The following is a 25,779-nucleotide window of genomic DNA, read 5'->3' as shown; positions in this document are numbered from 1 at the left end:
ACGAGACACAACCAGATTAATAGATTTGGTGTGTGTGAAGCTCTTTCTCCTTAGAAACCCTCTAGTGTGTATGACTTACTACTACTCTTGTGTGTGTGCATGACTTACTATTACTCCTGTGTCTTTCTAAACATTCTCAACATGTTATCAACACGACTCTCTTCTACATACTATCACAATTTTTTGCTCTAGTCTTTGACTCTTCAAACCTGTTGCTACCCTTGCTTAGTGTTTCGGTCATGATCTTCTTCTTCTTGCTGGCCCCTCACACATTAGCTGCTTGCTTAGAACACTTCTTCTACTCTCTGCCTTCCTTCCTTTAAATACTTGATGTAGTCCAACTCCACCCTCTTCTTGCTCCCTGCTCCTTGTTGCGCCCCAAACTGCCGTCAAACTGTCGTCGAATCCGTCGCTGCCACCATGTCATCGCTACCATTGCCGCCTACTGCCGTCGCCACCCTAACGCCACTGATGCCGCCACCGCTGTCCGCAGCTGCCCACCGCCGCCGCTCGCCATTGCTCGCCACTGATCTTCGCCGCTGTCCGCCGCTGCCACCCTACCGCCTTACTGCTGCATGCTGCCGCCATCTTATTGCTGTTCTACTGCCTTAATCTACAACTCTTTCTTCTTAAAAAAAAATAAAAAATAAAAATTATATATTATTATTTTTTCAAGTTCAAGTTTATCATTTTATTTGACTTTATATTTTAAGGTACATTTTACTCAATTTTTCTACTTGATCTTGTACTTTCTTTATAGATTTATTTATAATGAGTGCTTCAACATCTTCAATTGCTTCTACTATAGTTCAAACTATTACCAGTGCATCCCAAAATTTTCAAGTTCTTTTATTTCTACCATTGACTGTGGATGGAAACCATTATCTATTATGAACAAAAATGGCAAAAACAAATTTATTTGCAAAACAACTCTCGGATGCCATTATGTTTGAAGAATCTCCTACAACAAGTATTTCTATATCTCCTGCTATTCGTTGGAAAGCACTTCTTCTCCTTCGTCCTCATCTTGTATCCGCATTACAACATCAATATTTAGAAATGGAGGACCCTGCAAAACTTTAGAAGAATCTTAAATCTAAGTTTGATCATCAAAAGACCATTTTTCTTCCACGTGCACGTCATAATTGGACACATTTATGTGTCTTGGATTTTCCAAATTTAAATGTTTTCAATAGTGAAATGTATAGTATTGTCTCACAATTATGATTATGTAGACAAAGCATTTCTGAAGAAGAAATGATTGAGAAAACTCTCTCTACATTTCCTCCTGCATCTGCTGTGCTTGCACAATAATACAAGAACATGAAATTTCAAAGTCATTTTGATCTCATGTCCTATCTACTTCTTGTAGAGAAGCAAAATGAGCTACTCTTACACAATGCGGAAACTCGTCCTATTGGAACTACAGTTCTAGAATCTCATGCACTTAATATTTCAAAATCTAAGAAGAAATTATATAAACATGGAAAACGTGCTCATAAGTATCAAGGTAGTCATAGACAAGACCATTTCTACCCATATGGAAAGAATAAACTTTCTAGTATTAATTATAGTAGAAAACAAAAATCAGAGATGCGTTCTTGCCATAAATGTGGAATGATTGGACATTTAGCACATGCGTGTCGTACTTCAGAATGTTTTATTAAAATATTCCAAGAAAATAAGAAATTACGAGCTGAGGCTCGTGAAGTTCATACCATGGATGCGTCCATGGATTCAATTGGTGTTGATGACTTAGAGGCTTATATGAATGATAGAACCTCCTATGATGAATCAAATGATGCACTCATTGATTTTGCAACAACACATACTATCTTGTGAGATAGATGATTTTTTTATTGTAAAATCTTCAACTTGGCAAACTAAAAATATGATGACCATGGCTTTAACAAATGCGTTTTGTTTCCAAGAGGGCATAGCGATGGTAAAATTACTTGCAAGTTCTATCATAAAATGTAAACATGTAATGTTTGCACCCTCAACACCTCATAGTCTAATCACCTACCGAGATATGCGTATTAATGGTTATCACCTCTCGATTGCCACTTTAAATAGAAAAGAGGTTTTGGTTCTTGCGAAGAACCATAAAGTTGTTGAAAAAGCTTTTGCTACAGAAAATGGTTTATACCAAATTATGATTCGGCCTCCCATTATATTTAATTTTGCATCATCTATCTCAGAGAGTCGTGTTTCTCTCTAGCATGGACGATTGGGACATCCAGGATCCACATTATTTAGAAAGATCATTCCATGTATAACTAGACACAATTTAAAGCCTACAGATGTAGACTCTATGGAATTACGTCGTGCATGCGTGCAAGGTAAAATGATTATTAGACCTTCAATTTGGAAACTTCCACAAGAATTACCACTAATGCTTGAAAGATTGCATGGTGATATTTGTGGTCCTATTAATCTAATATCAAGACCATTTCATTATTTTTTGGTCCTTGTTGATGCATCAGATAAACAATCACATGTTTCATTATTATCAACTCAAAACATGGTGTTTACCAATCTTATATCTATGCTTATTCACTTTTGGGCGCATTTTCTTGATTATCCTATAAAAACATTGCGTATGGATAATACAAAAGAATTTGCATCAAAGTCTTTTGAAGACTATTGTACTGCAACAAGAATCGAGTTGACATATTGTGTTCCATATGAACATGCTCAAAATAGACTTGCAGAGTCATTTATAAAGTGTATACAACTCATTACGCGGCCACTCCTCCTTCACGCAAATCTACATGCATCTATGTGAGGTCATGTAGTTTTACATGCTACAGCATTAATACGCCTCTGCCCTTCTTTTCTTGAAATTATTTCACTACATGACCTCATTTCGGGTCATGTTCCAAATGTATCTCACTTATGAGTATTTGGTTGCCGTGCTTGGATTCCAGTACTAGAACCTCAACGGCGTACCATTGGAGCTCATCGACAAGAAGGCATACATGTTGGTTTTGATTCACTAAGCATTATTTGTATTATTGATCCATCAACTGGCACATTATTACGTGCACGTTTGTAAAATTGTCGTTTTGAAGAAACTATATTCCCATCTCTTCAAGGAGGTGTATGAAATCAACAAAGAAATAAAGTATTTATATTTGAAGCACCAAAAACATTTACAATGAATCTCGATCTTAGGACATCTTTGGCAGAAACTGAAGTTGCTAAGATTTTGCATTTAAAATGAATCACGGATGAAACACCTAATGGCTTCAATGATGTACCTAGAATTACAAGAGTTCCTATTAATGAGGCTCAAAATGCACTTACTCAGATTGTAGTGCCATTGACTACAATACCTCAAGTTATAACAACAACAACTAAAAGAACTCGTGGACCAAATAAGCAACCATGTAAGAAGAAAGCTATAAAATTAACTAATCCTAGTGTTATTTCTCAAGAAATTGCCACTCATCTTGTAGGACTACTAATTCATGATGATATATCCATGCATAATGTACCTTCAATTCCTATGAAAAACAATCTTGGAATTGGAAGGAATAAGAACAAGTTGAGTAAAGAATTATCTATTCTATATTGTGCTACAGATGATATTTGGGACAGACCATCTATTACGATAGATGAATCATTTGCATATATGATTATAGAAGCCCTTTCTTGCGAGGAAGATGATCGTGAACCTCAAACCAATGAAGAGGCGATGCGTCGCTCTGATTGGTCAAAATGGAAAATTGCTATTAAGGAGGAGTATGCCTCTTTGCGTAAGAGGAAAGTCTTTGGTCCAATTGTAGATACTCTTACATCTCGCCTTGTGGGATATAAAATGGTATTAATATGCAAGCGAGATGCTCAAGGCCAAATAATCCGCAATAAAGTTCGTCTTATTGCTCAAGGATTTAGTGAATGATTTGGCATTGATTATGAATTCACATATTTCCAATTATGGATTCAATTACATTTTGATATATTATTGGAATGACAATTCATGCCACCCTTGAGATACATCTGATGGATGTAATAACTGCATATCTATATGGTTCTCTTGATGCAAATATTTATATGAAAGTTCCACCTGGCTTAGAAACAGGAACTCCAAATCAACCCGATCTAGGAAAATATCGTGGTATTAAATTATGTAAGGCATTGTATGGTTTAAAATAATCCAGACAAATGTGGTATCAACGTCTTCAAGATTATTTAATTACAAATAATTTTATAAGTAATCCACTAATCCCTTGTTTGTTTATCAAACGAGATAAAACTGGTTTTGTGATCATCGTTGTATATGTTGATGATTTTAACCTAGTGGGCACTACATCTGCATGTGTTACAGCTACAAACCTACTTATACGTGAATTTGAAATAAAAATGCTAGGAAAAATAACTTTCTGCATTGGTCTTTAAATTATGTATCTAACAGATGGTAACATTTTTCTCTACCAACTAACGTATATTAGACAAATTTTGCAAAGATTTAATATGATTGATGCTTATCCATTGTCCACACCAATGGTTGAACGTGGTCGTGATGGTTATGATCCATACCATCCATGCGAGGAAGAGGAGGAAATATTGAAAGACCAATATCCATACCTCGCAGCGATTGGAGCACTTTTGTATTTAGCTACATCTACAAGACCAAATATTGCATTTGCAGTTAGTGTTCTTGCAAGACATAGTACACGTCCAACACCACGACATTGGAATGGCATCAAATATTTATTACATTATTTAAAAGATACTGAAGACTTGGAATTATACTACACAAAATCCACAAATCCAAAATTGGTTGGATATTATGATGCAAGATATAAATCTGATATTACAACAGCTAAATCTCAAACAAGATATGTATTTTTAAGACATAGAGCTGCAATATCATGGAAATCAGTGAAACAAACAATAACTACAACTTCATCCAACCATGCAAAAATTATTGCCTTACATGAAGCATCTTGAGAATGTATTTGATTGCGATCAATTGATAAATTCATTCAAAAAACCTGTGGATTTTCATATGATGATTCTCCAACTATCTTGCATGAAGATAATAGTGCTTGTATTGCACAGATGCAAGTTGGTTTTATTAAAGGCGACAAGACAAAGCATATTGATCCAAAGTATTTTAGTTATACTCATGACTTGATTACTGATCAAGCACTTATAATTAAGAAAATTGAATCTACAAATAATCTTGCTGATCTCTTCACCAAAGCTCTCCCATTAAGCAATCATTGTCGACTTACTTATGGCATTAGTATGCAACAACTTGCTTTTCTTGAATAAGAAAGTTAATGAGTTCTTTAAATAATTAAAGAAAATGATGTTGTACTCTTTTTCCTTCATCTATAGTTTTGTCCTTAAATAAAATAAGGTTTTTCTAGATAAGGTTTTAATGAGGCAACAATTCTTGATCTAGCAAGATTACAAAAAAGTATAGGTCATAAATCTACATAAATTTTATATTATGTAAATATTATGATGAGCGAGGAGGAGTGTTGAGATTATTAAATGTAGCCGACGCTCTCCATAATATTTACTGTAGACTATAATAATTACTGTAGCTATAGTATTTAGAGTCTAGTGGAGAAGTATTGTTCATCCTCTTATCTTCTCTCTTCTTGTATATGAGACACAACCAGATCAATAGATTTGGTGTGTGTGAAGCTCTTTCTCCTTAGAAACCCTCTTGTGTATATGACTTACTACTACTCTTGTGTGTGTGTATGACTTACTACTATTCTTGTGTGTCTGTATGACTTACTATTATTCTTGTGTCTTTCTAAACATTCTCAACAGGATGTTTTCAAATTTAAGAAACCTTGATGATTTTTTGTATATATATATATATATATATACATACATATATGTGTGTGTGTGTGTGTGTGTGTGTGTGTGAATAAAGCAGTAACCATATTTTTAAAACATAAGAAAGTTTACTATTTGTGTTTTAAGCAATAGAGCCATATAATAAAGTGTATTGTATCAAAGAAAGAATCAATTAATATACAGAAGATGAGAGGAAATTCTTGACTTAATTTAAAATTGGGATTAATATTTTATGAATTAATAATATTAAAAATTAAAAAAATTATTTATTGAGAGGGAATTAACATGTCATACACGTTTCTACTATTGAAACGTCATGTAGTGATGGTAAAGTTTGTAGTGTTGGTTAATGATGCTAGAGATTAATTAAGTTACAAACAAGCTTTTACTTTGGCTAGTAACATGAATAAATAAACCTTTTTAATGGTTGTTATCTTCGTGGGTAATAGTTACATAGAAGCTGTAAGACATGGAAAATTCCATCCAAAATAAAAGAAAGAAAGAATCAAATTTTTATCATTGAACATGAAGCATCAAACTTTGAAAGTGTGAACAAGAGTTGATTTGTTTCAGAAAAAAAGTGTGAATTTTTTTATTATTTTCTTTATGAAGTATATTTTTGTTATGGATTTGCTTAGGAACAAATTGCATCAAAGTGTGGGTTTTTGATGGCAAAGGCTCTCAAGTCCACAAAGTGACACATGGGAAACACTATTTGGGAGCAAACCATTTGTTTAAGGGAACCGGCTCAACTTGACAAAAGTGGGCTAATTTGGGATGCCCTTTGAGTGTTCAAAAAGGTTAGTAATAAGTTGGGTGTTTTCACCATATCTTTTAGCTCCTTTTCACACATTTTAAATCAAGTTGAGCAAGACTACCAACACGACTAGGGGAGAAACTATCCCTATTATATCATTAGAGATGATGAACATATAGTTTTGCAAAACATATACCTAGTTTGCACTTTGACCTTTATGTATTTTATTTGCATGTGTGTCCAAAAGGATAGATGTTAGGTAGTTGTCTTAAGTTTTGTGTGCAACTCAATAATAAGGAACCAGATGTTAGGTTGCCCTAAAATATTGACAATTGAGATTTCAACATGTTTATGTATATGTAATTTATATATATATATATATATATATAAACAACTAGAATATTATAAGAATGATGAGCCCAAGGAAGGACACATTGCCTCCAAATAATGTAGCACATAAGAATGAAAATTGTCAAGAAAAGAATAGAATCTGCTCACTTATATGAAATTTTAAACCAAAACCCTTGGCTGTGTCAATATCTGTGACTTTACTACTTGTAAATTTTTGACACAAGTTTCTAAAATCTACAAATACATATGCAAATAGATTATGCCCTAGACTCAACCCTATGAATGTTAATACACTCAATGATATTCATGCAAAGGATCAAGTATAGAAATGGTTTTGTGAAAAACCACTAACAATGATATATGATCACATGAAATAAAAATAGCTTCAAGCTTAAAGAGGTAGTGGAAACTGAAGATGGCCCATGTGTACATGAACATAGTTTTTGCCATTTGCTGTGGAACAGTTTGCCAATAACTCAGAGAACATGAGAGTTAGAATTCCATGTTGAAAACCCCAATCAAACTCAAAGACGATGATGAACTGATTGTTCACAGACATGCGGTTGTTATCAGCAAATCGTTCCTCGTGCCAAATGGTTTTGGCTGGATTACCTGTGGTAAGACTTCCTTTACTTAGGGTTTATACAATAGAATTCAGGATTGGGACCAGAAATCCAGTGAACAAGCTAATCAATGAATGTCCGTGGTTTCAGAACACCAATATCTCATCACGTCCGGGAAAAATCTAAGGGGCATCAGTACAGGCCATCAAGTCAGGATCTGGTGTGTCCCGTGAGGTCTAAAAAACTCAACCTCTTCTCCGAGATAAACTGGTAGTTTAAGAGTTGTCCATGTTGGCATTGGATGCAACATAAGTTGTCCAAGTTGCCTTGGGTAAAATCTGTATCGGTTCACAGCCAGTTAATCTGCAGAACAGTGTTCAGGAGATGCCGATGCTTCGCTTCGCTTTTGAAGCACGGTGTGGTTGAGTTCTACCCCAACCTGATGCACTGTGAACTTCCTGTACCAGAGAATCTCTCAAGCGGACTAAGTGAACATCACATTGCCTAAATTCAGGCATGGACGCAAGGGGGCCTTTCAAACTAAGGGTCGAAGAACCTCTAGCCGGACATGGCCACAACTTATCTACAACACGTTCAATTGGTGACAGCCACTTGGAATTCATGAAATCAAGAGTGCGCCAAGGCGGAAGCGGCATAGAATTTTTTTCTAGAGACAGTTTGACATGTTCTGCCATGATGTGAAGTATCTGTCCTAATCTCTTCGTTGAGCCAACGAAAACTATGGGGAGGAGCTTGAGTGCGGCAAGGTAGTTAGAAGTAGCTCTCGCCAGTACAAATTGGTCCTGAAAATCGACATCCACTATCAAATGCTCCACGGACTGGTTGCAATCCACTTCCACATCGATGTACTCGTATTCACCCATTTGTACCGTACCTGTACAAGCCAATACATTTCCGTAGTAAGCAGAATTTAGAGTGAAGAATTTCATCCTAAATAAGTCCAAACAACAGCAGAGGAGAGTAAGTAGAGTAGTTCTACTTCTAGAAGATATGAGGGACGTGGCCTGTGATGGTGCGGCCCACACATTCTTAATGGCTTCACTCATCGAAACCAACGGTGGAAGTGAACAGGATCGATTAAATACCGCCAAGCACTTGACCGGAGCCTTTCCACTTGGATTTGCAGACGGCCGCGTCGAAGCCTGCCGCTTGCAACTGGCTAGCGACCAAGCGCTTGATGCAGCCACCCCTGCAGTCGGTTCCTTCAGCGTTGCAAATCAACGTGTCGACATCGATGGTCAAAATTATCTTTCCAACCGTATTAAAAAGCTCTGCTTCGATCCCTTCATCGATAAATGTCAAAGTCTGCACCAGAAATACGAGGATGAGCGTAGAGCACACACTAACGTCTGTAACAGTAAATACTGATAAGCCTATTTTGGCTCACTTCTAGAGAAAACCGAAGGTCTTCACATGATTAAATAGTGGTGATGATTACGTGCTTTTGCAAAGGGCAAGTCTCTCTGCACAAAATAATAATAATAATAATAAAAATCGAGCCCGGGGACGTCGAGCATTTAACGGTGGGTATCAAGAAGAGACACACTTATCAATTGTCTCAAATGCATAAAACCTCCTCTGTACCTAGACGAATCTGACGCAAATTAGAAGGGCGAAAACTAATTTGGCCTACCTATGGCCTTTTTGCAGGACCTACTTAAACTTCTGCACAGCCCCGCGTCCAAGAGGGCACTGCTTGCACAGCAGCCCAACGTAACAGCACGTTCACAGCAACCTTTGGCAACACAATGTTATGTACCTGCAAGGCGTGGGGGGATTTTGCTGAAGAGGAAAGTCCACTCTCAGAATCATTGCCGTCGTGTGAAACAGGATAGCAGGAGCTCTCAATAAAATCGTCCACCATGGCAGCAAGGTCGTCGTTATCATTGTCACCGTTGCGGCCCCGTGAGGCAGGGCTGATACTAATAGGGCAACCAACGCTGCTGCAGGAGATGGAGGCAGAGCACGCCATATCTTTCATCCACTCCGCGTAATATTGTTGTGTCCGACATGCTTTGAACTTGTTTGGAGCATCAGGCACAGCGTCAACTGCTGGTAGATAATCAAAGGCGCGATCTATGCGTCGATCCCTTGTCAAGTCTTTGCCAGTAGGCGTTTGAGCATCTTGGAGGAAGGAGTATGTTCCATAGGGTGCAGTTTTAGTCGGTCCAGGGCAACGGAAGCCTGGCATTCTTGAGGTTGGCGTCGCAATTTTGACTTACTGTATTGTCCAGATGATGACTTGAAGAGCTTCGGTATCTATCAAATTACTTGTCTGTGTATTCGATGCAGGGGTATGCTGTAATGGTTTTTTCGATTACGGAACTTCGGAATTTCTTCCCCTTTTTTTCCTTTTTCCCCCCCTTTTTTTTTTCTTTTTTTTTCTTTTCCTTTTTAGCTCTACAAAGACGGTCGATATGCAGATCTCCGATCCTGACCAAAGTGCTGTCCAAGAAATACGTTGTCCACAGTCCCGTAGATGACAAGGTGAGGTTCGCTGACGTGATTTGAAGGTTCAGGCAGGCATTTGATCAATAGCGAGAAACAAAGTGTGTGTCATTTTCCGGGGATCACGCTTCTGGCACTCATCACACCCTTCACCTTGTAAAGCTATAGAGTAGATCTTGATAAATTAGCAACTAGTACAGCAGTGCCAAGGTATTTGCAACGGCTTCTAGGTGGATGCAAATGTAACAAGGAGACTGCAGACATGTAATGTTTACGGTTGTTCGGAAAAGTTGACGTTGATTGGTGCGTTTCCTGAAAATATAGTTCTGCAGCACCCGAGAGAAAGAAGATTGTCAATTCGAGTGCACATTATACACATACTTCGTGAACAAAATCGACAATCAGCTAATCAACTTCTAAATTGGACTTGCGAAGAGCACTGTTACGGTGTCGCTCCTACATCCTGAAGAGTTTACTCTTTTCTGACTATATTGAAAGGAGAGTAACACAATGCTCACAATTTGGACTGTGCATTAAATAGACGAGGTTCTCTCATTATCCCTCAAAGCTGTCTGCAGGCAGATGCACCAATCTCAGCCACAAATCAAGCTATTGAGACCTAGACTAATCTCACCAGTGCCTCTTGCAAACCATAGTAACCAAGACCCTCAAATAAACTTGGCGCCGGACAACGCCACCTGCCATTCCACTACCGCTGAGACGTTCGCCCTTCCCATGGCCCTCACCTCAATGACTTCAACTTCAGCTCAAAATACCCCTCAAACAACATTATTCCTCCAAAAAATAAAATAAACAAACCATCGTCTCAAGGCCAAATACCACGAGCATACGCAATCATTTCTATCAACATTCCCTTCCAAGTTCGAAACGCAACATTTCTGGAACCGCTGCTTCGTCAACACCTAAAAACTCGCTGCTCCTGATAAAATTTCTCAAAAATCGCCACAATTCAAATCAGAGTCTTCTTAAGAGCAGCACCTCCGCGCCTTCACCACAACCATCACTTACCAGAACACGCAACCTCTCCGATTGAGAGTGCCTGCAGAGAGAGAGAGAAGTGCCTCTAAAAAAACATTCCTCCAAACTCCTCCTCACACACCAAAACTCAAGACAAAAATCACGTCTCACAGTCTCAGAAAACGCAGCCGCGAACGAAATCGCGCAAGGAACGAAATCGCGCAAGGAGCGACGAGAAATCAGAGCCTCTAAGGGGATCTACAACAAGCCCGCAAACACAAGTGCATTGCAACGCAACGGCGACGCTGAGGAGACTAAGACGTGTAAGCGGTTCAAGACCCGAGGAACGAATGTAGAACCTGATGGATGAAATTTAGATGGATGTACCTAATGCGCGGTCGCCCATCTCCATCCATCAGTTGCCCCGTGACTCACAAAGCAACTGCTGTCGGTTATGAAACTGTTGAAAATGTTTAGAAAGACATAAGAGTAATAGTAAGTCATACACACACACAAGAGTAGTAGTAAGTCATATACACAAGAGGGTTTCTAAGGAGAAAGAGCTTCACACACACCAAATCTATTGATCTGGTTGTGTCTCATATACAAGAAGAGAGAAGATAAGAGGATGAACAATACTTCTCCACTAGACTCTAAATACTATAGCTACAGTAATTATTATAGTCTACAGTAAATATTATGGAGAGCGTCGGCTACATTTAATAATCTCAACACTCCTCCTCGCTCATCATAATATTTACATAATATAAAATTTATGTAGATTTATGACCTATACTTTTTTGTAATCTTGCTAGATCAAGAATTGTTGCCTCATTAAAACCTTATCTAGAAAAACCTTATTTTATTTAAGGACAAAACTATAGATGAAGGAAAAAGAGTACAACATCATTTTCTTTAATTATTTAAAGAACTCATTAACTTTCTTATTCAAGAAAAGCAAGTTGTTGCATACTAATGCCATAAGTAAGTCGACAATGATTGCTTAATGGGAGAGCTTTGGTGAAGAGATCAGCAAGATTATTTGTAGATTCAATTTTCTTAATTATAAGTGCTTGATCAGTAATCAAGTCATGAGTATAACTAAAATACTTTGGATCAATATGCTTTGTCTTGTCGCCTTTAATAAAACCAACTTGCATCTGTGCAATACAAGCACTATTATCTTCATGCAAGATAGTTGGAGAATCATCATATGAAAATCCACAGGTTTTTTGAATGAATTTATCAATTGATCGCAATCAAATACATTCTCAAGATGCTTCATGTAAGGCAATAATTTTTGCATGGTTGGATGAAGTTGTAGTTATTGTTTGTTTCACTGATTTCCATGATATTGCAGCTCTATGTCTTAAAAATACATATCTTGTTTGAGATTTAGCTGTTGTAATATCAGATTTATATCTTGCATCATAATATCCAACCAATTTTGGATTTGTGGATTTTGTGTAGTATAATTCCAAGTCTTCAGTATCTTTTAAATAATGTAATAAATATTTGATGCCATTCCAATGTCGTGGTGTTGGACGTGTACTATGTCTTGCAAGAACACTAACTGCAAATGCAATATTTGGTCTTGTAGATGTAGCTAAATACAAAAGTGCTCCAATCGCTGCGAGGTATGGATATTGGTCTTTCAATATTTCCTCCTCTTCCTCGCATGGATGGTATGGATCATAACCATCACGACCACGTTCAACCATTGGTGTGGACAATGGATAAGCATCAATCATATTAAATCTTTGCAAAATTTGTCTAATATACGTTAGTTGGTAGAGAAAAATGTTACCATCTGTTAGATACATAATTTAAAGACCAATGCAGAAAGTTATTTTTCCTAGCATTTTTATTTCAAATTCACGTATAAGTAGGTTTGTAGCTGTAACACATGCAGATGTAGTGCCCACTAGGTTAAAATCATCAACATATACAACGATGATCACAAAACCAGTTTTATCTCGTTTGATAAACAAACAAGGGATTAGTGGATTACTTATAAAATTATTTGTAATTAAATAATCTTGAAGACGTTGATACCACATTTGTCTGGATTATTTTAAACCATACAATGCCTTACATAATTTAATACCACGATATTTTCCTAGATCGGGTTGATTTGGAGTTCCTGTTTCTAAGCCAGGTAGAACTTTCATATAAATATTTGCATCAAGAGAACCATATAGATATGCAGTTATTACATCCATCAGATGCATCTCAAGGGTGGCATGAACTATCATTCCAATAATATATCAAAATGTAATTGAATCCATAATTGGAAATATGTGAATTCATAATCAATGTCAAATCGTTCACTAAATCCTTGAGCAATAAGACGAACTTTATTGCGGATTATTTGGCCTTGAGCATCTCGCTTGCATATTAATACCATTTTATATCCCACAAGGCGAGATGTAAGAGTATCTACAATTGGACCAAAGACTTTCCTCTTACGCAAAGAGGCATACTCCTCCTTAATAGCAATTTTCCATTTTGACCAATCAGAGCGACGCATCGCCTCTTCATTGGTTTGAGGTTCACGATCATCTTCCTCGCAAGAAAGGGCTTCTATAATCATATATGCAAATGATTCATCTATCGTAATAGATGGTCTGTCCCAAATATCATCTGTAGCACAATATAGAATAGATAATTCTTTACTCAACTTGTTCTTATTCCTTCCAATTCCAAGATTGTTTTTCATAGGAATTGAAGGTACATTATGCATGGATATATCATCATGAATTAGTAGTCCTACAAGATGAGTGGCAATTTCTTGAGAAATAACACTAGGATTAGTTAATTTTATAGCTTTCTTCTTACATGGTTGCTTATTTGGTCCACGAGTTCTTTTAGTTGTTGTTGTTATAACTTGAGGTATTGTAGTCAATGGCACTACAATCTGAGTAAGTGCATTTTGAGCCTCATTAATAGGAACTCTTGTAATTCTAGGTGCATCATTGAAGCCATTAGGTGTTTCATCCGTGATTCATTTTAAATGCAAAATCTTAGCAACTTCAGTTTCTGCCAAAGATGTCCTAAGATCGAGATTCATTGTAAATGTTTTTGGTGCTTCAAATATAAATACTTTATTTCTTTGTTGATTTCATACACCTCCTTGAAGAGATGGGAATATAGTTTCTTCAAAACGACAATTTTACAAACGTGCACGTAATAATGTGCCAGTTGATGGATCAATAATACAAATAATGCTTAGTGAATCAAAACCAACATGTATGCCTTCTTGTCGATGAGCTCCAATGGTACGCCGTTGAGGTTCTAGTACTGGAATCCAAGCACGGCAACCAAATACTCATAAGTGAGATACATTTGGAACATGACCCGAAATGAGGTCATGTAGTGAAATAATTTCAAGAAAAGAAGGGCAGAGGCGTATTAATGCTGTAGCATGTAAAACTACATGACCTCACATAGATGCATGTAGATTTGCGTGAAGGAGGAGTGGCCGCGTAATGAGTTGTATACACTTTATAAATGACTCTGCAAGTCTATTTTGAGCATGTTCATATGGAACACAATATGTCAACTCGATTCTTGTTGCAGTACAATAGTCTTCAAAAGACTTTGATGCAAATTCTTTTGTATTATCCATACGCAATGTTTTTATAGGATAATCAAGAAAATGCGCCCAAAAGTGAATAAGCATAGATATAAGATTGGTAAACACCATGTTTTGAGTTGATAATAATGAAACATGTGATTGTTTATCTGATGCATCAACAAGGACCAAAAAATAATGAAATGGTCTTGATATTAGATTAATAGGACCACAAATATCACCATGCAATCTTTCAAGCATTAGTGGTAATTCTTGTGGAAGTTTCCAAATTGAAGGTCTAATAATCATTTTACCTTGCACGCATGCACGACGTAATTCCATAGAGTCTACATCTGTAGGCTTTAAATTGTGTCTAGTTATACATGGAATGATCTTTCTAAATAATGTGGATCCTGGATGTCCCAATCGTCCATGCTAGAGAGAAACACGACTCTCTGAGATAGATGATGCAAAATTAAATATAATGGGAGGCCGAATCATAATTTGGTATAAACCATTTTCTGTAGCAAAAGCTTTTTCAACAACTTTATGGTTCTTCGCAAGAACCAAAACCTCTTTTCTATTTAAAGTGGCAATCGAGAGGTGATAACCATTAATACGCATATCTCGGTAGGTGATTAGACTATGAGGTGTTGAGGGTGCAAACATTACATGTTTACATTTTATGATAGAACTTGCAAGTAATTTTACCATCGCTATGCCCTCTTGGAAACAAAACGCATTTGTTAAAGCCATGGTCATCATATTTTTAGTTTGCCAAGTTGAAGATTTTACAATAAAAAAATCATCTATCTCACAAGATAGTATGTGTTGTTGCAAAATCAATGAGTGCATCATTTGATTCATCATAGGAGGTTCTATCATTCATATAAGCCTCTAAGTCATCAACACCAATTGAATCCATGGACGCATCCATGGTATGAACTTCACGAGCCTCAGCTCGTAATTTCTTATTTTCTTGGAATATTTTAATAAAACATTCTGAAGTACGACACGCATGTGCTAAATGTCCAATCATTCCACATTTATGGCAAGAACGCATCTCTGATTTTTGTTTTCTACTATAATTAATACTAGAAAGTTTATTCTTTCCATATGGGTAGAAATGGTCTTGTCTATGACTACCTTGATACTTATGAGCACGTTTTCCATGTTTATATAATTTCTTCTTAGATTTTGAAATATTAAGTGCATGAGATTCTAGAACTGTAGTTCCAATAGGACGAGTTTCCGCATTGTGTAAGAGTAGCTCATTTTGCTTCTCTACAAGAAGTAGATAGGACATGAGATCAAAATGACTTTGAAATTTCATGTTCTTGTATTATTGTGCAAGCACAGCAGATGCAGGAGGAAATGTAGAGAGAATTTTTTCAATCATTTCTTCTTCAGAAATGCTTTGTCTACATAATCATAATTGTGAGACAATACTATACATTTCACTATTGAAAACATTTAAATTTGGAAAATCCAAGACACGTAAATGTGTCCAATTATGACGTGCACGTGGAAGAAAAATGGTCTTTTGATGATCAAACTTAGATTTAAGATTCTTCTAAAGTTTTGCAGGGTCCTCCATTTCTAAATATTGATGTTGTAATGCGGATACAAGATGAGGACGAAGGAGAAGAAGTGCTTTCCAACGAATAGCAGGAGATATAGAAATACTTGTTGTAGGAGATTCTTCAAACATAATGGCATCCGAGAGTTGTTTTGCAAATAAATTTATTTTTGCCATTTTTGTTCATAATAGATAATTGTTTCCATCCACAGTTAATGGTAGAAATAAAAGAACTTGAAAATTTTGGGATGCACTGGTAATAGTTTGAACTATAGTAGAAGCAATTGAAGATGTTGAAGCACTCATTATAAATAAATCTATAAAGAAAGTACAAGATCAAGTAGAAAAATTGAGTAAAATGTACCTTAAAATATAAAGTCAAATAAAATGATAAACTTGAACTTGAAAAAATATATACATTATTTTAAGGAGATTTTAGATTAATGCAGCAGAACAGTAATAAGATGGCACAGCAAACAGCGGTAGGACGGCAGTTGTAGGGTGGCAGGGTGGTGGCGGTAGATAGCGACGAACAACTACGGCAAGCAACAGCGGGCAACGATGGACGGGAGAGGCAGTGAGTGATGGTCAATGGCGCGGAACGGTGGGCAACAGCGCCAGGTGGCAGCGTTAACGCCAAGAGGGTGGCAGTGGCGGTAGTGGCGGGTTGAGTTGTAGCTGGGCAGCAGCAAGGATAGGGCGCAACAAGGAGGAGGGAGCAAGCTGAGGTAGAGTTGGACTGGATCAAGTATTCTAAGCAAGCATGGTAGAGAGTGGAACAAGTTCTCTAAGCCTGCTAATGTGTGAGGGGTTAGTAAGAAGAAGAAGATCATGAGGTAGATATTGAGCAAGGGTAGCAACAGGTTTGAAGAGTCAAAGACTAGAGCAAAAAATTGTGATAGTGTATAGAAGAGAGTCATGTTGATAACGTGTTGAGAATATTTAGAAAGATACAAGAGTAATAGTAAGTCATACATACACACAAGAGTAGTAGTAAGTCATATACACAAGAGAGTTTCTAAGGAGAGAGAGCTTCACACACACCAAATCTATTCATCTAGTTGTGTCTCGTATACAAGAAGAGAAAAGAGGAGAGGATAAACTGCACTTCTTTACTAGATTCTAAATACTATAGCTATGGTAATTACTATAGTCTACAATAAATATTATAGAGAGAGCCGGCTACATAGAATGATCTCAACACAAATCCTACCACATTGAGCATGTTTATCAGGTATCCAATGAAGCAGGCCTCTCTCTCTCTCTCTCTTTCGTTCTTTCTTTTTCTTTTTCTTTTTTCTTCTGTATACTTTGGATTACATCAAATTCACTTTCAAAGTACTTTTTAAAGAGCTCATATTTACATTGTGAGTCTAAGTTACTATTCTTTGTTATTTTGTTATTTTATTTGTTTGTTTGATTGTTTTTTCTTACCACAACCACTTGAAGTTTGAATACTTTTCATTTTCTAACTTCATGTTTGAAACCATTACAATGACATGAAGATAAAAAAAAAAAAAAAAAAAAAAAAAAAAAAGAATAATCCAAAGAAAAAACTTCTTTACATTCTCACCCATATGGATATATCTATAGGTTATGTAACACCACCGCTACCTCATGGAATAGAGAAAGAAGGCAATAATCTTTGTTTCATGGATGCATGCATGCCCCATAATTCATCCATCTATTTATTCATCCATTCATCCTTCATTCATTCACTATTGTTGTTGTTTCTATTAGAATCAAGAGTATGCCTCCAACTTCTTCAAGATTTGTTGCATGATTGGCTTGGAATGGAATATGAGGATTAATCTTCATGGCCCCATTCAAACAACAATCACCCACCATATATTCGCATGATGTAATGAAAGTTCAAAAGGATGCATGATATTGGTATTATTTGTGCAATAATTCATCCATCCATTTGTATATCTTTCTTGCATCTAAAAATAAAAAGAGATTGTGTTGCATTTGAAAGACTCGTGTTTCATACATTTGATTTGTGAACTAATTAGGATTTTGTGGATGGTTTGGTGAGCATTGACATTTTTATGGGGATTTTGTGGATGTAAAGTAGTAATAATTTTTTGTGAAGCAAACAATGATTGGAATATGTAAATTGCCCATGTAGCTCATGTGAATCATCTCTCAATGTTCATGCTTCTTTGGATAGAATGAATGAGAATGAAATTTGGATTTAATTTTGGTTTTGTTTATCATACTTTTGTTCAAATAATAAGAGTAATCAATGATTTGTATTACAACGTAAATAGAATTTAAAAGGCACAAATAAACAAATGGAAAGTTAAATAGCACTAACTATAGATAATGAAATGTGGATGAAAATGTTTATGTTTCCAAGTTGAGCAAGAATTTACAATGTTGCAGTTGAGTGTTTTTTTTCTTTCTTTCTTTTTATTAAATATGCAAAGAATGATCAAAGAAAAATTCTGACATTTTTATGATATATATATATATATATATATATACATACATAATTTTTTATTGTTTATTCATATATAAGTACAGCAGAGAGATCCTCCTTAAAATATATTAAACAAAATACAAAATAAGAGATTTGTGACACAGTTATAAATACAATTCCAAATTAAATATTTTAATATATTCATTGTCATATTAGTTTTGCTAAATTTTATCGTTTAGAAAATTTTGATGACATTTTATATAACATTTTGTTTACATCAAAGATTCAGAGAGAAGAGAAGGGACAAAAAAAAAAAAAAAAAAAAAAAAAAAAAAGATGCAAGAAGAAAATACATTATATTGAAAATATAATTTGGTACAAATATATGAACAAAGAAATAACTACATCACTTAAAAATACTGTATTTACAATATTACATAACTTTGAATTTTGTGTATTTAAATTATAAAAACTAGGTCTTGTAGAATACTTTAAGAGGTAGTTTGAATACTGTAGTGTCTATATGTCTATAAAGTCCTCAAAGTCTGAATACTCTTTGAAAAAGAATTCTAAATTTTATATAAGAGTTTAAATGTACATATTTAAAATATAGCAGAAACTCCAAAAAGACAAGGTAAGGTTCTTGAAAATTTCTAGAATATTGTAGGAGATTTTGAGAGGTCATTTTATTTATATATATGAAAAATTAGTAAATAAAGCTAAAACCTTTAGAAGGTTTTAAAATAATATTAAATTTTTTTGAAAGTTTTATATGGATATTTTTCTGTAATTTGTTGTATTTTAGAAGCACGGTTTTTTTTAGTAACATATTTAATGTGCAATTTTACCGAACCATTTCAGTATATGTCAAATATATATATATATATATATATATATATAATGAGTTTATTATAGCATAAATTACGATTTGATCTTTACTCAATGCATGTGTATACATGCTCAAATTACTACATTTTCTGTAATTGTTTGATATTACAGACCAATCCAATAAATTTAAAAAATTTAAAAACTCAAAAACTAATTTGAAAACACCTTCTTAAGAGCCTTGTTCAAAGCTACCAACTTATAGTTGTTTAAAATAAAGTTCAATCATATCTTTTTGAATATTAATAATTTTCTAGAATAAATGATAAAATAAAAAATTAATTTAATGTATCTTTATCCTTGATTATAATTTTTTTAAATATTTTAATCTAAGTTTAAATGTATATTCTCTTTTAAGACATAAATCAAAGTATACAATATTTTCTAAGATTGGAGTTAGTGGTAGTTTATTTATTTATTTACTTATAGTTAAGAAAAATTTGCCAGGCCTTTAAAAATGAAATATAAAAAATGTAGAATTAGCATATTAGATGGTCACTTCAAGTAAAAATAAATCAATTTTAATTTGTGAAGTATCAATGTATTAGCATGTTGTTAAAACTAATTGTATCTTTAGTATATTTTTAAAAAATAGAATTGAAGTTCAATATAAACTTTTTATTATAAAAATATCTCGTATATTTTTTTTATATCGAGATTTACTTTTCCTATATATATATATATATATATATATATTTATTTTATGAAATATAAAATTTGTCAAGGAAAAAACAAGTAAAATATTACATATAATTATTTAAGATTCTACATACAATTGCTTGTAGTATCAGACATTATTAATAATTAAATAACTCATAAAAATAATTTGGTATACTTTGTGGTTTTACATCTATTCTAAGATCTTTAGAGTTATACAATTTTTATAATTTATTATTAAAAAGATACTGCTATCAAAGTTCAAATATAACTTTATATAATATAAAAAAAATACTTAGAAAGATTCATTAAATGGTAAGATTTAAAATAATAATAACAATAATAATATGTACCTTTAAAAATAAAAATCAACTCAATATGCATGTTCTTGAAAAGAGATGATTTGCGATTTCCAATAGCTAATTATACATTTGAATAAATAAAATTTTCTTCCAAAAATTACCACAAGTATAAGTGTCTATATATATATATATATATATATATCATTTAGTATAAAATATATCATTTTAAAATAAAAAAAACATATATACAAAAATGAAAATTAAAATTAAAATAAAAACATGAAAAGAAGGAAAAAAATAAAAAATAAAAAATAAAAAAATAACTTAATTAATTGTTAAAGTTGCAAACTCAAAGGGAGAGTATGTTAAGAAGTACAAGAGGAGCAATATTTTTTTTAATTAGAAACAGAAATAGATATATGACTATTAACAAGATAACACTTGGATTGTTTCAAAACTAATGTTGATAAGACAAAGATACTCCTTGTCAAAATTGGATTTTATAGAGGATTCTACAGGGAGTTTTAAGAAATTTATAATACTTTATAAGTCGCATGAATCTTCTACAAAAATAAATTCAGAATCTTTTATTGAAACTTCTAGAGGACTACAAAAGTTCTTATGTGATCTTAGTGACTTTTACACATATTCAATGAGTAGTATAAGCATCTCAAAGATTTTGGATGATTATTAATACATTTAAAAAAAACCTTAAAAAATATACAAGGTTGTGATTTGTTTTATATGTATAATTTTTTTAAAATCAATTTGAATAATTAATTTTAAAATGTATATAAAATATTTTATATACTTTCTAATTGCATAATAAAGATACATGTTAGGTAATCGAATTTTACATTACTTTTTTTTGCTTTAATTTCATCAACAAATTTATTTGTAAATTGGAATAGTTTTTTTTCATAAAATATTATAACTTTATCAAAATAAAATTTATCAATTATTGCTAATTACATATACATATATAGTACATATATATGTACATATATAATTACATATACATATATATATATATATATATATATATAATATCATATACATATAAATTGTACTTTATATATATATATATATAATACTTTTGCATAGTTGTGGCATTATTTTAATTTTTTTTACAAATATTTGAATTGCTCTCTCTACTTTAGTTTTTTTTAAGTACAAAGACAAGGTTGGACTTGTCTAGTCATCCATGGTAGCTATCTAGTACTCCCAACTCCTCCCATCATCTCTATTATAATAGTTGTTTCTATCTAGTACCATGCATCATGCTCATACAACAATGGATTAAACATCCTATGTTCTACTATTAGAAACCCACACTAAATATTAGAAAAAAGAAAAAAAATCAAAATACATCCATTAGGATTAGGATTTTTTCTAAATGAACCAAATATATATATATATATATATATATATATTTATCTTCCAAATCTATTGGATTTAGGATTTTTAATGCAAGATTTTTTAAAAAAGAAGCCAAAATACAAGCTTCGAAGTCCATTCTAAATTATTGTTTCTACATGACAAAATAAAAAAGAGAAGAGAGAGAAGAGAGCATGGGTGATCCAAATGGATTCCATGATTCCACACATTTTTATTTTAGTTTTTACAATTTCATTTTTGTCACTTGTGCTAAGAGCTCTTCAGTTTCCATGGAGACAAACCCAAGGGTTTAAAAATGAGAGAAAAAGCTTTTCTAACCCTTTTCCAGTGCATGAGTGTGGGGTTGGTAAATAAGGCAAAAGTGGTGCAAAACTGAGCTTCGGTGAGTACCATTTATGATGCACTTGATTCATCCTTTTGATGTTGATATTTGCTCATTAGGGCAGGACTGATGGGCTCACTTCCCAGTTGCTGTAAGCTTTTAGGATTTTAGGGTTGTATGGAAATAAAAAAGGAAAACAAATTAAAATTAAAAAATTTATATGAAGGAGAAGGAGAATCAAAAAACAAATGGTACCTCAGAGCCTTGTCAACACTCACCATCTGGGCACAACACTGAGTGCAATGTGACTGATTGGAGAAGATTTATTTTTATAAAAATAAATTAATGAATGAATTCAAATATGACCAACTTCATTGAAGCATCCTTCAAATGGAGTCTCCCATAGACTTGGTGGAGAAAATTGGAATGTGGATGTGAGGGGTGTGTTTAGAATTTGAAGGATTTAGGGTTTGCAAGGGGCTTGATGGGTGACCGCTTCTCCAATAATCCATCATTAGTGTTAACATTTTTGTTCATAGTGTTTCTCTATGATGACATCCATTACAAATCTTTTCAACGTGTATTTTATTTTTTTATTTTTTTGTTTTTTTGAAAACAATCACTTCTATAGAAATAGCCCAATTTAATCTCACTGATAACTTCAAGTTCTAAAATGATTATTTTTGTCCATTGTTGCCATCCTATGCTAGCTAAGAATATATACTTACTTTCTAAAAAAGATTCTTTTAATACTCAATGTAATATAACTCTTTCACAATCTAATAAAATAGAAGTTCAAAGTATTCTTATTCATTATTTCGCAACATGCTCATTTTTGGGAGAAATAATCAAGGTTTCACAAAAGCTCATTAAAAACCTATTCTAATGTATTAGTCAATTAAGCCTATATATATATATATATATGTATATATGTGTGTGTGTGTGGAAATTGCTACATTGATTGGAGTTATTACCAAATTGACCGGGTTTTGGTCACCATTTACATCCCCCCTCTTCCTTGTCTTGGCAAGGATCCCAATCCCCTCTCTTCTCTTGTGCCTATGTGGGTCTTAGACTTCGTTTACATGTTAAACATGAAGCCAGCCACCCCCGACGATGACGGATGTACCAAGCCGATATCATCCATCATAATGTAATTCATCCATAATTCATTCATCCAATGCGGCCTTATCCAAGGCCATGGCGACGCTGGGTGCACGCAGCCGCAACTCCGAAGTGCGTATGAAGACAAGCTCGCGCTTCGGGTGGCCCTCGATCTCACTCGCTAACTTGCAAAATTCCTTCTCCATCCCCCATCGCAGCAGACCCAGCATCAGATTCAGCAGCAGCATCAGACCAGCAGCAGAAGCGGTAGCTATGGCGTCTACGGCTACGTTTGCAGCAGCTGCTGTGGCTTTGCCTTCTGCGGCCGCCTCCGCAATCTCCTCTTCTCGCGTCGCTGTTTCGCGAGCTTCACCTTCCGTTGTGAGTCTCCCTCCCCCTCATGCTGGATCACGAGCTACTTCTCGTGAAATTGATTTTGGATTTTGGTTTTACCAGTATTGCTGGTGTGTGGTTTGATGTGGGTTTTGTCTGGGAGTTTGTGGCGTTTGGTCATTGGAATTGGTTTCGTGGGTTGATGTTTAGTTCTCTCGCATTGTTGAAGTGAATAGGCAATGTGGGGCTGTGGTAATGTAGGAGTGGGAGTAGAATTATGGGGTTTTTTTTCGAGTTTTTTATTTTTTATTTTTTTTATTTTTATTATTTTTATTATTTTTTTGGTCGGGTTTGTGTGAGGGAGGTCCAGGCTGGCTTTGTTTTCGTGTTTGCGACGTGTTTGCTGGTATTTTTTTTTTTTTTTTTTTTTTTTTTTTTTTTCCCTCCTGAGCTGGCTTCTGGGTTATATCATAGACTTCCAACTGATGTCTTGTAACTTGGATATTGTTTCGGGTCGCATGAGGTGGGTGTTTCGTTGTGTGCTTTTTACATTGAAACATGAAATTGGAGTTTCTTATAAAAGATCAGCTCCTCAAACTCGCGAACGACGCTGAAATATTGAGGGATGGATTGCCTGGTTGGAAGCACGAATTGTGTTAAGTCTCTCTTACACCGCGTCGTGAGAAGAGGATCGAACATTTAACTCATATTATCTAGGGTGCAAATTGATTCCACATGATGTCGAGCTCACAGTCTGCGATGTTTCTCACGGAGTGTCAATAAAATCTGAAATCCTGCACTGTAGGCTCATTTGTCGACATTCGAGGGGTTGAGGGCTGATGGTGTGGTGAGAAGATCCAACGCAGTGTGGCAAACTGCCAGCCAGACTTCGTCCACACCCAATTACCCAAGGCTCTCTGTGAAGGCAGCTGCTGCAACCGAGGCCCCCCTGGTAAGTCACACATCTCTCTACCCATAGTTTTCAACTTTTTCCATTCTGACTTATCCTCCAGTTTTCTCACAATTCCGTCAACCTCGCTTTTCATGTTCAACAACCAGACTGCAACGAAGCAAAAAATCCGCATCAAGCTCCGCTCCTACTGGGTCAACTTGATCGAGCAAGCCTGCCAGCAAATTCTGGAAGCTGCACGCAACTCGGACGCCAAGACCATGGGCCCCGTGCCTCTACCCACCAAGAAGAGGGTGTATTGTGTGTTGAGATCCCCTCATGTCAACAAGGATTCCCGGGAGCACTTCGAGATCAGGACGCACAGGCGGCTCATCGACCTCGAGAACCCCAATGCGCAAACCATCGATGCTTTGATGCAGCTGGACCTTCCGGCTGGTGTGGACGTCGAAGTCAAGCTCTCTTAAGCTGGTTAGAAATCAATTTTTGTTATTTTTTATCTCTTTTTTCATGTGGGCTTATGATTCCCAGACGCTGTACACGCATGCCCCTTCATTTGCATGCTCTGAGTGTACAACCCTTTCTCCGTATATTACCTTCGCCGAAGAATGATGCAAGTCAGTGAAACAAATTCCTATTTTTTAAGCTTTTCCTAAATTTGCATTTACGTTACAACTTCAGTTTTGGTTACCGTGTAGCTTAACAGGAAAGAATGAAAAGAAAAGTAATGGACTGTGTTCCAGTTTCAGCCTTTTTGTCATCCGCAGTGTTGCATCTTTCATAGTGGCAGTGTATTTTGTACATGAACAGAATGGTCTTTCTTCATCTTCATCGTCTTTTAATTAATTAACGAAAAAATTAAGTAATTTAAAAAATAAATCTTTTGGATGGCATCATTTAGTCATTCAACATGTCTGAGTGAGATTGAGTTAAAACTAGAAATTGGCACTCACTATTTTTTATATCGTGTGTGTTCTCTAATTCTGCGCTAGTAATGTAATACTAAACCACCATTAATTAATTAGTTGAAAAATTGTTCTGATATCGTAAGTAACACACTTTGGAGGAATGTAACAAAATATATATATATATTTACAGGTATGAGTTCATACGACTTGTTCTAGAGAACACTGTCGATAATCTTTCAATTATGAACAATATACACGCTTGTCCATTCGTGTATTGTTGAATCCAACATTGATTGTCAATTTATTCTGTCATGCGACATCAATCACCACATGCTATTTTTCTGAACTGTGAATTGATGATCACCGTTGGCACATTACATCAACTTCACAAATGACATGATGAAGTTCATAACCTGACATGTAATCCTCTGAAAATGT

General features: G+C 34.9%; 2 protein-coding genes across 6 annotated transcripts; one reads left to right on the top strand and one right to left on the bottom strand.

Moving 5' to 3' along the window:
* Positions 1 to 7,500: 7,500 nt before the first annotated feature.
* Positions 7,501 to 11,296, bottom strand: LOC112276512 (uncharacterized). Of its 5 annotated transcripts, none has more exons than XM_024507901.3 (4): positions 10,999 to 11,296; positions 9,281 to 10,295; positions 8,607 to 8,826; positions 7,501 to 8,395 (listed from the first exon to the last, which is right to left on the bottom strand). In XM_024507901.3, exons 2-4 carry the CDS (start codon positions 9,710 to 9,712, stop codon positions 7,878 to 7,880), a joined length of 1,170 nt encoding a protein of 389 aa, XP_024363669.1. In that variant the 5' UTR covers positions 9,713 to 10,295; positions 10,999 to 11,296; the 3' UTR covers positions 7,501 to 7,877. The 5 variants fall into 5 exon arrangements, with proteins under 5 accessions (XP_024363669.1, XP_024363668.1, XP_073387037.1 ...); XM_024507900.3 differs by having other exon boundaries at positions 10,604 to 11,292; XM_073530936.2 differs by having other exon boundaries at positions 10,789 to 11,286.
* Positions 11,297 to 23,274: 11,978 nt separating this feature from the next.
* Positions 23,275 to 25,193, top strand: LOC112276368 (uncharacterized). Its single transcript, XM_024507615.3, has 3 exons — positions 23,275 to 23,574; positions 24,332 to 24,478; positions 24,586 to 25,193. The coding sequence occupies exons 1-3, from the start codon at positions 23,290 to 23,292 to the stop codon at positions 24,898 to 24,900; spliced, it is 747 nt and encodes a 248-aa protein (XP_024363383.3). The 5' UTR covers positions 23,275 to 23,289; the 3' UTR covers positions 24,901 to 25,193.
* Positions 25,194 to 25,779: the final 586 nt, after the last annotated feature.

The sequence above is a fragment of the Physcomitrium patens genome, chromosome 24, assembly GCF_059467195.1.
Source record: "Physcomitrium patens ecotype Gransden chromosome 24, ASM5946719v1, whole genome shotgun sequence".
In the NCBI taxonomy this organism is placed as follows: domain Eukaryota; kingdom Viridiplantae; phylum Streptophyta; class Bryopsida; order Funariales; family Funariaceae; genus Physcomitrium; species Physcomitrium patens.
This window is presented reverse-complemented; position numbering and strand designations above follow the sequence as displayed.

Bases quoted from the DNA above. Each gene is read 5' to 3' on its own strand.
- LOC112276512 (XM_024507901.3), bottom strand. From the start codon at position 9,712: ATGCCAGGCTTCCGTTGCCCTGGACCGACTAAAACTGCACCCTATGGA. The intron at 8,827-9,280 runs GTACATAACATT...TTTCTGGTGCAG, and splicing joins AATCCCCCCACGCCTTGCAG to ACTTTGACATTTATCGATGA. The intron at 8,396-8,606 runs GTATTTAATCGA...TGGCTTGTACAG, and splicing joins CTCCGGTCAAGTGCTTGGCG to GTACGGTACAAATGGGTGAA.
- LOC112276368 (XM_024507615.3), top strand. From the start codon at position 23,290: ATGGCGACGCTGGGTGCACGCAGCCGCAACTCCGAAGTGCGTATGAAG. The intron at 23,575-24,331 runs GTGAGTCTCCCT...CCTGCACTGTAG, and splicing joins CGCGAGCTTCACCTTCCGTT to GCTCATTTGTCGACATTCGA. The intron at 24,479-24,585 runs GTAAGTCACACA...TTCAACAACCAG, and splicing joins CTGCAACCGAGGCCCCCCTG to ACTGCAACGAAGCAAAAAAT.